Raw genomic sequence first — 12,710 nt, 5'->3', positions numbered from 1 at the left:
AAGTTTTATTGGGCAGTGCTGGTCTAGACAGCAAAATATCAGCATTTCTGGGACACTGATCATTTATGGGACAAAATAAACCAAACTGTTTAAATTAGGATGGTTCTGAAAATCAAGATTTACAAACAACATAAATAAATACTCAAAGAGGACATCTCAAAAAGTCACAAACTGGCTGGGTGCAATGGCTCACATCTGTAATCCCAGCACTTTGGGAGGCTGAGGTGGGTGAATCACAAGGTCAGGAGTTCAAGACCAGTCTGGCCAGCATAGTGAAACCCATCTCTACTAAAAAAATAAATAATTAGCTGGGCATGGTGGCACACACTTATAATCCCAGCACTTTGGGAGGCCAAGGCAGGTGGATTACCTGAGGAGTTTGAGACCAGCCTGACCAACATGGAAAAACCCCATCTTTACTAAAAATACAAAAGTTAGCTGGGTGTGGTGGCATATGCCTGTAATCCCAGCTACTCAGGCACCTGAGGCAGGAGAATCGCTTGAACCTGGAAGACGGAGGTTGCAGTGAGCCGAGATTATGCCACTGCACTCCAGCATGGGCAACAAGAGCGAAACTCAATCTCAAAAAAAAAAAAAAAAAAAAAAGATTTAAAAAAACACAAGTAACCTAAATAGAAGAAAGATGGAACAAAGTTGTACACAAGTGTTCCACAGTGGTACAGTAATGATTACTTTCAGTGTTTAGCCTACTTGGGAGGCTGAGGCAAGAGAACAGCTTGAACCCACAGGCAGGGGTTGTAGTGAGCCAAGATGGTACCACTGTACTCCAGCCTGGGTGACAAAGAGAGACTCCGTCTAAAAAAGACAAAAATCTCCAAGTGAAGTAGTCCCTGGAAACCATATATATTCTAGTAAAGTGCTACTTAGTCTGCCTCCTGGTGCTAGTTTTCAAACTGTTTCTTAGTAATTCGTAAAAGTCCAGAAATTGAAAATGTTTAGAAACTTTCAGAAAAATTTAATACTGTTGTAGCATTTTAATTGTATTTTATAAAAGTATCACTCTGCAATAATAAATTTTTTAAACTAGTTTTTTGCCACAGATAATTTCAGAAGCACTACTCTAGCACATATGCAAATAAAAAATATGCTATACACATTCATTGACAATCAATGTTATTAGAGAAGGAAGCTCATAGCTAGAGTTCTGCCAATTACCATTATTATATTACAACCTTCCAGAGACTTAAAATGGGAGCTGAAATTTCATCAACGATCAACTAAAACTAAAACTGATACAAGTTAATTGACTGAATTTTAAGGCCATAAAGCCAATTTATCAATAGAACTGAACTAAGAAAAAAGGAAGAAAACTAACATTTATTGAGGATCAAAGTATCACTATTAGGTACTTTCAAATACTGTATATGATTTTTTTTTTAAAGACAGAGTCTAGGCCATGTGCAGTGGCTCACGCCTGTAATCCCCACACTTTAAGAGGCCAAGGTGGGTGGATCACTTGAGGCCAAAAGTTCTAGACTAGCTTGGGCAACATGAAGAAACCCCACCCCTACTAAAAATGCAAAAATCAGCTGCGCCTGGTGGTGCATTCCCATATTCTTAGCTACTCAGGAGGGCGAGGTGGGAAAATCACTTGAACCCAGGAGGCAGAGGTTGTAGTGAGCTGAGATCACACCACTGCATTCCAGCCTGGATGACAGAACAAGACCCTGTCTCAGAAAAAAAAAAAGACAAGGTCTTACTCTGTCTCCCAGGCCAGAGTGCAACGTCACTATCATGGCTCAATGCAGCCTCAAACTCCCAGGCTCAATTAATCCTCCCACCTCAGCCTCCCAAAATAATGGGATTTCAGGCATGAGCCACTGCCAACTGTCCCTGTATCCAATTATTTACTCTTCATAACCAGGTTGCTAGTTATCGCTCTAAGTCTTACAGACAAGGATCAAAGAAGTTCAGTAATTTGTTCAAAGTCACAAAGTTAATAAATGTATCTGTTTTACTAAGCCTCCTGTGGAATAAAAATGAAAATAGGTCAACGACAGAGAAAAATTCTAGGGAAGGGAAGAGAAAGACCTGATATTCCTATAATGAAATACCATAAAAATAACACAGGTATACAGCATAGCACTGATGGACAAATTCTTCTCAGGAATGTATAACAGGAGATATGAGCTATGTAGTAAGAGAGACAATGTTCAACTTTGTAAATTCTGAAGGAATACACAGACAATTCCCTAGGAGATGGAGTGAAGTTACTGCTTGGGTTCTCAGATATCTAGCCCTCATATAAAAAGGGAGAAGACAGGTAAGAACTAGGGCTGCAGATCCAAGGCACCCTTCCCCTCAGCCAGCTGGCACAACACAAGTGACCTTTGGTTTATAATAGCCCTTCTCAATTAAGCTGCATGTGGCTTAAGAATCACATATTCTGTCTCTCAACTCCCAATTTTTTCTTACTTCACATAAATGAGCAAGTATTCCCACTGAGCACCTATGATCTCAGCATCATGCTAGGCACACAGACCTGATGCTATATTTCCAGTTAATATCAAAAATGATAACCCAGGCTAGGTGCAGTGGCTCACACCTATAATCCAGCACTTTGGGAGGCCACGGCAGGAGGATGGCTTGAGGCTAGGAGTTTGAGACTTCCCTGGGCAACATAGGGAGACCTCATCTCTAAAAAAGGATTTAAGAAACTAGCCAGGCAGCCAGGCACGGTGGCTCATGCCTATAATCCCAGAACTTTGGGAGGCCGAGGCGATCAGGAGTTTGAGACCAGCCTGACCAACATGGAAAAACCCCATCTTTACTAAAAATACAAAAATTAGCTGGGTGTGGTGGCACATGCCTGTAATCCCAGCTACTCGGGGGCCTGAGGCAGGAGAATCGCTTGAACCTGGAAGATGGAGGTTGAGGTAAGCGGAGATTGTGCCATTGCACTCCAGCCTGGGCAACAAGAGCAAAACTTAGCCTCAAAAAAAAAAAAAAAGATTAAAAAAAAAAAACAAGTAACCTAAATGGAAGAAAGATAGAACAAAGTTGTACACAAGTGTTCCATAGTTACATAGTAATGATTACTTTTAGTGTTTAGTTTTTTCCTAAGCAAAATATATAACTAATGTCAGGTAAGTTTCTTCCAATGGCTTTCTAGAGAGCTAAATACTTTTATACTGAAGTTGGACACAATGATTTTTTTCTTAAATTATAGTTTTTCTGGTTTCAAATACCCTGCCACCACTTTGACAACCAAGAAACATGTTCCTATTCTAAACAACAAAGATTAAAAGACCACCTGCTCTAGGCAAATAGAAAAATACTTATAATTTTCTCCAATGTGCCTTGCAAAACTCCAAAGGCAACTATGCCCTAGGGAACCAATCATCCCACACAGCATATAGTAAACGAAGTCATCTTGCTTAATAAACTAAATAACATCAGTTAGCAGAGAGGCAGAAAGAATGAAATAACGTTCTTATTTTTGTTCCACTGAACCTCCAAGTTTTATTTCTAGGTACCTTTAACCTAAAGACAAGACTGTCTTCTCCTGATTATTTGATTCCCATTATGCCTATTAGCAAAGTTAAAGTAGATGTAATAAGTCTTAGCATCACTGAATTCAACATCTCAGACCATGCTCAACAAAATATAGACCATGCTCAGGCTGGGTGCAGTGGCTCATGCCTGTAATCCCAGCACTTTGGGAGGCAGAGGTGGATGGATCCCTTGGGCCCAGGAGTTCAAGACCAGCCTGGGTAACATAGCAAAACCCCATCTCTACCAAAAATAGAAAACAATTAGCCAGGCATGGTGGCAAATACCTGTAGTTTTAGCTACATGAGAGGCGAGGTGGGAGGATCACCTGAGCACAGGGAAGTCAAGCCTGCAGTGAGCTGTGATCGCATCATTGCACTCCAGCCTGGACAACAGAGTGACTCTGTCTCAAAGAAAAAAAAAAAAAAAAAAAAAGAAACAAAGAAAAGAAATATAGATCATCCTCTAACAGCCTGGGTGAAAGCTATGAAAACAATCCATGGGAAAAAAACACTCAGCTTGTGAATTCCTGCAACATAATCAAGAATCAGCAAGAGGCGGCGACAGTCAAAGGAGTGTGTGAAATGAAATGATTTGTAGCCAGCTACATTCTCAGAAGGGTCATTTCCAGCCTACGCAGTTTCCATAAGCTGCTCTAATGTTGCAAAAACATTACTTCCATTGAACCTACATTACCTTTCTGGAGATTGAAGAGACATTCAAACCAAATCTTTGAGCTCTTTCCTTCAGCTTATCCAAGTTAACCTATTAAAAACATGAAAGAAAGAAAGAACATAGTTTTTAAAAATTGAAATGGAAAGCAGGAAATGCAGAAACTATAGCCTGAAGCTAAGAGTTCAAATAAGCCTATAACATCAAAGATACCCTGTGAGCAAAATTAGAAAACTAAGCAGTACCATCTAATCCACTGCTTATTAAAAGGCCTCCTCTGGAGTACAGTGAAAGATTCAGCCCTGCCTCCTGCATTTATCACAGGTGGCAAGAGGATAAGCAGGGCTTAAGATTAAGGGAAGCCAAACACTGCAGGAGAAAGCAAACACAAGTCTAAATCATCACCTCCAAACAGGGCTACCATTCAAGTCCAAAATCATTAATTTTCACATGGTCTCTGCAAATATTTCTTAACTCTATCTCCAAGCAAAGAGAAACTATCACAAAACTCCTTTTTCAGAAGACAATCTATAACTACTACTCAACTCAACTGTCTTCCCTCCTTTCTTGGAAACCTTGATACCTGAGACTTACTATTACAAGAATATTTAGGACTGGGAGCAGTGGCTCACGCCTGTAATCCCAGCACTTTGGGAGGCCAGCCAAGGCAGGCGGATCACCTGAGGTTAGGAGTTCGAGATCAGCCTCACCAACATGGTGAAACCCCATCTCTACTAAAAACACAGAAATTAGCCAGGAAGCGTGGCGTATGCTTATAATCCCAGCTACTTGGGAGGCTGAGGCAGAAGAACTGCTTGAACCCAGGAGGTAGAGGTTGCAGTGAGCTGAGATTGTGCTATTGCACTCCAACCTGGGCAACAAGAGTAAAACTCTGCCTCAAAAAAAAAAAAAAAAGTATATATATGTATATATATTTAGGAAATTTTCATTAATAATATTAAACCTTCACTTACAATACTAAACAGTAACCCCTTAAGCAGGATTTCGTAAAGCTGATTCCATCTCACCACAGCATTCATTACCATTTTTAAACATGCTGACTAGTCACAATGGTCCAGAGAGCCATTTTACTCTATCATTCTTTACTCTGATTTCACATTTCATGGATAGTATTAAAAAAAAAAAAAAAAAAAAAAAAAAAAAAGCAGTAGCTACAAACAGAATTCATAAGTTGCTTCCACAGATTCTCTTGTGGTAATTATGAATCAGACATTATCTAAGGCCACTGGACAAGGCCTAAAACTCCAATACCATAAAACAAAGGGTTACATGGATTGTTCTCTAGCTAACAAAATCTATTCCTACTTTCAAAAAGAGTGGTAGGAAAGAAGACATCTGCAGTAACTGATCATGTGACAATTACAGTTTTTCTGACCTCTCAGTATCTCCAACAATTTTTTAAATTCAGGACATACAACACTGTACTGAAAACAGCCAACAAATTAATGTTCTCAGAGTTTCCTCTAATCTGGGGAGGAGGAGTCACTAACTTTAAAGTTAGCTATAAAGAATTAAGATCTGAGTGTGTAAGAAATAAAAAATGATTTCTTACCATAGGCTTGTTGTCAGATGATAGACCTAAGGAAGTAGATAAAGTTTTATTTAATATTTTTAAAAGTGATAAAAGTCGACAGTCTTCAAGTCAAATTAGGCAACATAAAAACAGTATACAGGACACATATCCTTTACCCTCTGATGACAAAGAAAAGGCAGAAATTGCATCTAGCAATGTCTGTATTAGTTGCTAGCAGGAACATAAAACAGTTACAGCTGCTTTGGAAAACAGTGTTTGGCAGTTCCTCAAAAGGCAAACACAGTTACATATGCTCCCACAATTCCACTGCTAGCTATACAGCCAAGAGAAAACCAAAACACATAATTACACAAAAATTTGTACATAAATAAATATTCACAGCAGCATTATTCATATTAAACAAAAAGTTAAAGAAAACACCCATCAACTGATGACTGGCAAAATAAAGTATGGTATACCCGTACAATGGAATAGAGTCACATGCTATAACATGAATGAACCTTGAAAACTACGCTGAGGGAAAGAATCAAATCACAAAAGGTAATATACTGTATGAATTCATTTATATGGAGGCAAATTTCCACAGAGAAAGAATTTAGTGGCTGCTTAGGGCTGGGGAGGGAGAGGTAATGGAGGACATCTGCTGATGGGTATAGAGTTTCTTTCTGGGGTGATAAGCACTGTGATGATAGCAGCACAATCCTGTGAATATAGTAAGGAACAATGAATTATATACCTTTAAATGAATGAATTGTATATTATATAAATTGCATCTCAGTAAAGTTGTTAAAAAAGAGATCACAACTGGACAAACAAGAACTACTATCATGAGTTGCAATTATGGCTCCTGGCTGGGCACAGTGGCTCACGCCTGTAATCCCAGCACTTTGGTTGGCTGAGGTTGGTGGATCACCTGAGATCAGGTGCTCTAGACCAGCCCGACCAATATGCTGAAACCCATTTCTACTAAAAATACAAAAATTAGCAAGGTGTCATGGCGTTCACCTGCAGTCCCAGCTACTCGGGAGGCTGAGACAGGGGAATTGCCTGAACCCAGGAGGCAGAGGTTGCAGTGAGCTGAAATCATGCCACTGCACTACATCCTGCGCAACAGAGCAAGACTTCATCTCAAAAAACAAACAAACAAACAAACAAAAAGAAAAAAATAGTATATTGACCTCTAGGCCCAACCCTAACCTAGCCAATAATTATTTACTTCAAACTTTTCAGGATTTCATTCAAAAAACAATGCTTCCTTTTCGATGTTCCCAAATTCCATTATTTTGGAGTTACTCTATAGTTATAAGACATCAGAATTATGAGTAACACTGAAACTGTATTTTTTATCAAGTTCCCTTTTCAGACAATTAATTTTGACTATTATCTTTCTTCAAACAGCATTTCAGCCATGCACCTGTAGTCTCAGTTACCCAGAAGGCTGAGGGAGGATTGCTTGAGCCCAGGAGCTCAAGTCTAGCCTGGGCAATATAGTGAGACCCTGTCTCTTTAAAAAACAAAAAAAAAAACACCACCTTCTATAATTTGTTTTATCTCTCTTGATATAACTAAGAGCCACAAAAAAAATTGTTTTCTCTAAAACACTTAGTGATAGTGGCCAGAATTTTCCTCTTTTTAAAAGCATAGCAAAACACTACAACATGATCTCTGAGGGACATTTTCTTACTTGAAACTACTGACAAGTCACAGAGAAAACTGGATTGAATTAGGAAACTACATTTAAATTTTAAGTTCCTGAGAAAAGGGGCTATGTTCTTTTTTTTTTTTTTTTGAGACAAGAGTCTCGCTCTGTCCCCCAGGCTGGAGTGCAGTAGCATGATCTCAGCTCACTGCAACCTCCCAAGTAGCTGGAACTACAGGTGTTTACCACCATACCTAGCTAATTTTTAAATTTTCTGTAGAGACAAGATGTCACTTTATTGCCCAACCTAGTTTCCAACTCCTGGGTTCAAGCGCTCCTCCCAGCTTGGCATCCCAAAGTGCCGGGATTACAGGCGTGAGCCACCATACCCAGCCCTTTCTTAAAAATAATAACTATTTCAGGCTGGGCACAGTTGCTCACACCTGTAATCCCACCATTTTGGGAAGCAGAGGTGAGTGGATCACTTGAGGTCAGGAGTTGGAGACCAGCCTGGCCAACACAGTAAAATCCCGTCTCTACTAAAAGTACAAAAATTAGCCGGGTGTGGTGGCAGACACCTGTGGTCCCAGCTACTCAGGAGGCTGAGGCAAGAAAATAGATTGAACCCAGGAGGCAGAGGTTGCAGTGAGCCAGATCGCACCCCTGCACTCTAACCTGGGTAAGAGCAACACTGTGTCTCAAAAAAAAAATAATAACTATTTCCTCTAATTCATTACAAAAGTGATACATATTCATTATATGGATTTTAAAAACACAGACACACAAAAAGAAATAAATCATTCAAAAATCCACCAACCAGAGATAATGAGTACTACAATTTAGAATACAGTCATCCCTCCATATCCTCAGGTGACTGGATCCAACTCCAACCCTCCAGCTGATACCAAAATCTACACATGCTCAAGTCCTGCAGCAGATACAGTAAGTCGCTCCTCCATATCTGTAGGTTTAACATCCACCAAATACTGCATTTTTGAACTGCACTTGGTTATGATGAACCCTCAAATACAGAGGGGAAACCGTATTTATTGGAAAAAAAAAATCCACGTATAAGTGAACCTGTGCAGTTCAAACCTGTGTTGTTCAAGCGTCAACTGCATATCTTTCCAATCCTTTTTCCTATCTATATATGCACTCTTACATGACTAAAATGGGAATATACTGTTACTATAATTTTGTAACTCTTTTCATTAATATCTCTGGTAAATATCTTTCAATATTATTTCAGCACAATGTTGTCTTCTATACCATGGCACACATTTATTAAACCAATTCTCTGTTGTATAGTTGGTTGTTTCCAGTAATTGATCACTATAAATAATGCTGTGATAATCCTTGAGAATAACTCTTTAAGCACATTCAAGACTTTCCTTATACGTTCCTAGAAGTAAAATTGTTAAGGTAGAAGATACTCTTTTCCCTTTTATCACTTATCACAGCCAGTATAACACTGGGTAGTGTGCAATAATTTTACGCAGATGAGACCCTAGAATAGGTAAGCAAAGTACTAGAGAAACTTCTTTGAAGATGTTCAAGAAAAGGAAGACAAATGTTGGCACTTCCTATCCTCTCATAACATTCAGTATCTCTCTTAATTGCCCAGGAAGGCTTAAGTATAATTTTACTTAAAGCAAAGAGGTGAAAGTTATAATCTCTTAAGAATTTCTATGGCTAGCAAATTTACCTTATTTTGGAGAAATGAAACCTGTTATACCAGAAAACAAAGAATATAAAGATAACTTTCTCAGAAGTTATCTCTGTACTCTTACCTTTTGTTGGAACTGAAGAAATCCCAAACCTGCAGAAAGAAAAACAAACTAAATTTTAGGAAGCTGTTCACACTCCTGGTTGTCTGTCTGCATGCCAAGTATACATATGACACTTCTTGCTTGTGATCTCAAGCCTTGCAATCATTAGCTAATTCTAACAACCCCATGAAAGAGGTTCAGTTTACTCTCCCTCTTACCAAGTCCAGAGATTAAGCTAAAAGGAAGCCTTATCAGAATTAGTAGTAGTAGTCAGTTCCTGGCTTTAACTATTACACAAACCCTTCTCAATAAAGCCCAATCTATAGCTACGATATCCAAATCAGTAGAGATGTTCTGAATAGGGTCAAAAAGTGTTCATGTCCTTCAGCAAGCCTCTATTCTACTTAAAATCAACAACTACATCTAAAACCTAGGATCACGCCTCTTCACCTTACAACATCACTATTGCAGGCCCAAAAGGCTGGGGACACTCACCTAGCTGCCCGAGCAGCTTTCTTACTCTCCAAGCTCACAGGTACATTGAATCGTTCGGCCCTCTTCTGCATTCTCTAAGTAAAAATAGATGAAAGAAAGGAGATAAAAATGTCAATTTATGGTTTAAGAAAGTTAGTGGTCGGGCTCGGTGGCTCACGCCTGTAATCCCAGCACTTTGGAAGGCCAAGGCGGGCAATCACCTGAGGTCAAGAGTTCGAGGCCACCCTGACCAACATGGAGAAACCCCATCTCTACTTAAAATACAAAAATTAGCTGGGCGTGGTGGCACACGCCTGTGAACCCAGCTACTCGGGAGGCTGAGGGAGAACTGCTTGAACCCGGGAGGCAAAGGTTGTGGTAAGCTGAGATCATGCCATTGCACTCTAGCCTGGGCAAGAATAGCGAAATTCCATCTCGAAAAGAAAAAAGAAAAAAAGGTTAGTCCGAGGTACTTTTTGCTTGTTTCGTTTTTTTGCTTTTTTAAAAGACACAATCTCACTCTGTTGCCCAGACTGTAAGGTAGTGGTGTAACCTCGGCTAATTGCAACGTCAGCCTCCTGGGTTCAAGCGATTCTTGTGGCTCAGCCTCCCAAGTAGCTGTGATTACAGGATTGCACCACTGTGCCCAGCTAATTTTTGTACTTCTAGTAGAAATGGGATTTCACCATGATGGCCAAGCTGATCTTGAACTTCTGGCCTCAAGTGAACCACCCCTTAGCCTCTCAAAGTACTGGGATTAAAGGTGTGAGCCACCCCACCCAGCCAGAGGTAGGTATCCTAAAAACATCAGGGGTAATTTCTTAGGGTCTAAAGTGAAAATGCTGACAATCCTAGAAGATATCAGGTTGTGTCCATAGCAGGACTTAACAGCCCTTTCCAGAAAGCAAACACAAAAAGACTATTATTACATGCCCTCAAAAAGAAAAGGAAGGAATAAAAGTAAAACCTATATTATGAATGAAGCCAAGAAGTCAAAAGCTCTGTTTGGCTGACCTTTGAAAAGTGATCAAAGGAACAATTTGGTTCCAACACTAGTGGTATTCTTTCAGTTAGAAATGAAGCAGAATTGTTTTATGCTATTCTAAAACAGTTTAATAATTCTCTACTTTGAAAGTATGATACTGAACACATGATCTCAACTAGAATCTGGTTTCACAGACCTGCACCACAAATCCAAAGAAATTTCAATCTCATCTACTGGCCAGTAGCAACATAAAAGTCATATCTAGCAATATATTTTCAAGGTACAATCCTCCCAAACTCTAATCCTAGGTTTGTAAACATCTCAAAGAGAGTCACTGTTAAGATCATAGAACTACATACAAAAAGGCTACAGCTTCAAGAATGACTACTCACTATGCCAGCCACATATTTTCCAAAGAATAGCTGGCAGAGAAACGTAACACCACCAAAATCTGTCAATACTGATTTTCTGCCTGTGAATAAATTTTGGAGGATGATGCAGATATAATAAAGGTGAAGAGGGAGAGAGAAATGTAGAGACTATTCTACTAGGGAGCAGAATACCTACCTCAGTCTGTGGTATTTCAGATGTAATTTTCACCACTTTCTTTTCTGCTGCCCTAGAAAAGAAAGAGGTATTTTTAAATGAGAAAACTGATATTCTAAACCACAACCTTAGAAATGTGTAAGAATTCATCTGAGTCACCGTTCTCTGCCCTATTATCTCTCTGCCACCCCTTAAGCCAAAGAAACATGAAGTCCACTAAAGCTTTGGTTCTTTTAACTGTCATCTATTGAGAGGAAAGAGTTCAAATGACAAACTAAGCTTCTTTAGCTAATATATAATAAAGAAATAAGAAAAGAAGTCTGGTTAAATATACTGGGCTAAAGGGATGCACTCAAAGGACATCAGAAACCATCTCATTTGCTTTTAGGAACTTCTTAATTTACTTTTTTTTTTTTTGAGATGGAGTTTTGCTCTTGTCGCCCAGGCTAGAGTGCAGTGGCGTGATCTCGGCTCACTGCAACCTCCACCTCCTGGGTTCAAGCGATTCTTCTGCCTCAATCTTCCGAATGGCTGGGATTACAGGCATCCACCACCATGCCTGGCTAATTTTTATATTTTTAGTGGAGACAGGGTTTCACCATGTTGGGCAGGCTAGTCCCGAACTCCTGGCTTCAAATGATCCACCCACCTCAGCCTCCCTAAGTGTTGTGATTATAGGCATGAGCCACTGTACTTGGCCTTTAATTTACTTTTGAACTAATGAGTAGCCCTCCAACCCTCCTTTAAGTACCAGCTCTCAGTGTTCATCACAACAATTAATGAGTACTCTACAGGGTCTGGTTTTCTTTTAAAAATCCCTTATTTCTCCCATGGGGAATGTAGCTCTAGCTGGAACAGTCAAAGTGGAACAAATAAAAATGCCAAAGGTAGGAATAAAAAAGTCTAAGGGGAGTTTGAATTAGGAAAACATGGTAAGTTACTGGTCAAAAGCTTAAGAGAAAACAAAAGAAAGGGGACCACAGGGGCGGGAGACAAAGTTCGGAAGTACCCAGGGTAAATGGAAGGGCATTAACCCTCCACCAAACAACTCCCATAAAACTGTGGGTCATAACCAGTCTCATTAAGGTCCCTCATTTAGAGACATGGACAGCTTTTGTTCAAATATCCCGGACACTTTTCCCATTTGATGCCCTGAATGGTAGTAATGGTTTAATGACATTTTCAGAGGAAGCAATTCTGGAACAAGAACTTACTCTCTCCTTCACCCTTTTGTTGGAAATCCCTGGACTGACAGACAAGCAATGGGTGCCCCCTGCTGACCATAACTAAGTCCTACAATATGTAACTGTTTTGGCTGGTGGATGGGATGGGGAATCAAACTAGAAATGTATATTTTTGGGGAACCTCAGGCCAAAGATGAATAAGGGGATCTCCTTTTAAACAGTCAAAGAATCTAAACTAGCTCTGACTATTGTGACTTTTAAAGAAATTTCTAAATGCTTCCCATTTCTTTGCCATCCTTCCCTAACCTTGTCTTATAATTTAGGCACAAAAGGCAAGAGAAGTTTAATGTTTTACTTCAAGTCCAATGCCATC

The 12,710-nt window shown here is 39.6% G+C and overlaps 1 protein-coding gene across 4 annotated transcripts in view; it reads right to left on the bottom strand.

Annotated features, from left to right (window-relative positions):
* The window catches only part of SARNP (SAP domain containing ribonucleoprotein), a 67,676-nt gene that overhangs the window by 34,244 nt on the left and 20,722 nt on the right, over positions 1-12,710 (bottom strand). For all 4 annotated transcript variants that reach the window (XR_004272849.1, XM_032291497.1, XM_032291506.1 and 1 more), the window contains 5 exons: positions 11,175-11,226; positions 9,644-9,717; positions 9,170-9,198; positions 5,759-5,784; positions 4,210-4,278 (listed from right to left, as the gene is read on the bottom strand). Coding sequence is in view for 3 of the 4 variants with exons in the window: in XM_032291497.1 (XP_032147388.1) it covers positions 4,210-4,278; positions 5,759-5,784; positions 9,170-9,198; positions 9,644-9,717; positions 11,175-11,226 (250 nt within the window). In the remaining variant the exon portion in view is untranslated. The remainder of the gene's footprint in view (positions 1-4,209; positions 4,279-5,758; positions 5,785-9,169; positions 9,199-9,643; positions 9,718-11,174; positions 11,227-12,710) is intronic.

Source organism: Sapajus apella, unplaced genomic scaffold, assembly GCF_009761245.1.
Source record: "Sapajus apella isolate SASKATOON/1434 unplaced genomic scaffold, GSC_monkey_1.0 scaffold2, whole genome shotgun sequence".
NCBI lineage: Eukaryota > Metazoa > Chordata > Mammalia > Primates > Cebidae > Sapajus > Sapajus apella.
This window is presented reverse-complemented; position numbering and strand designations above follow the sequence as displayed.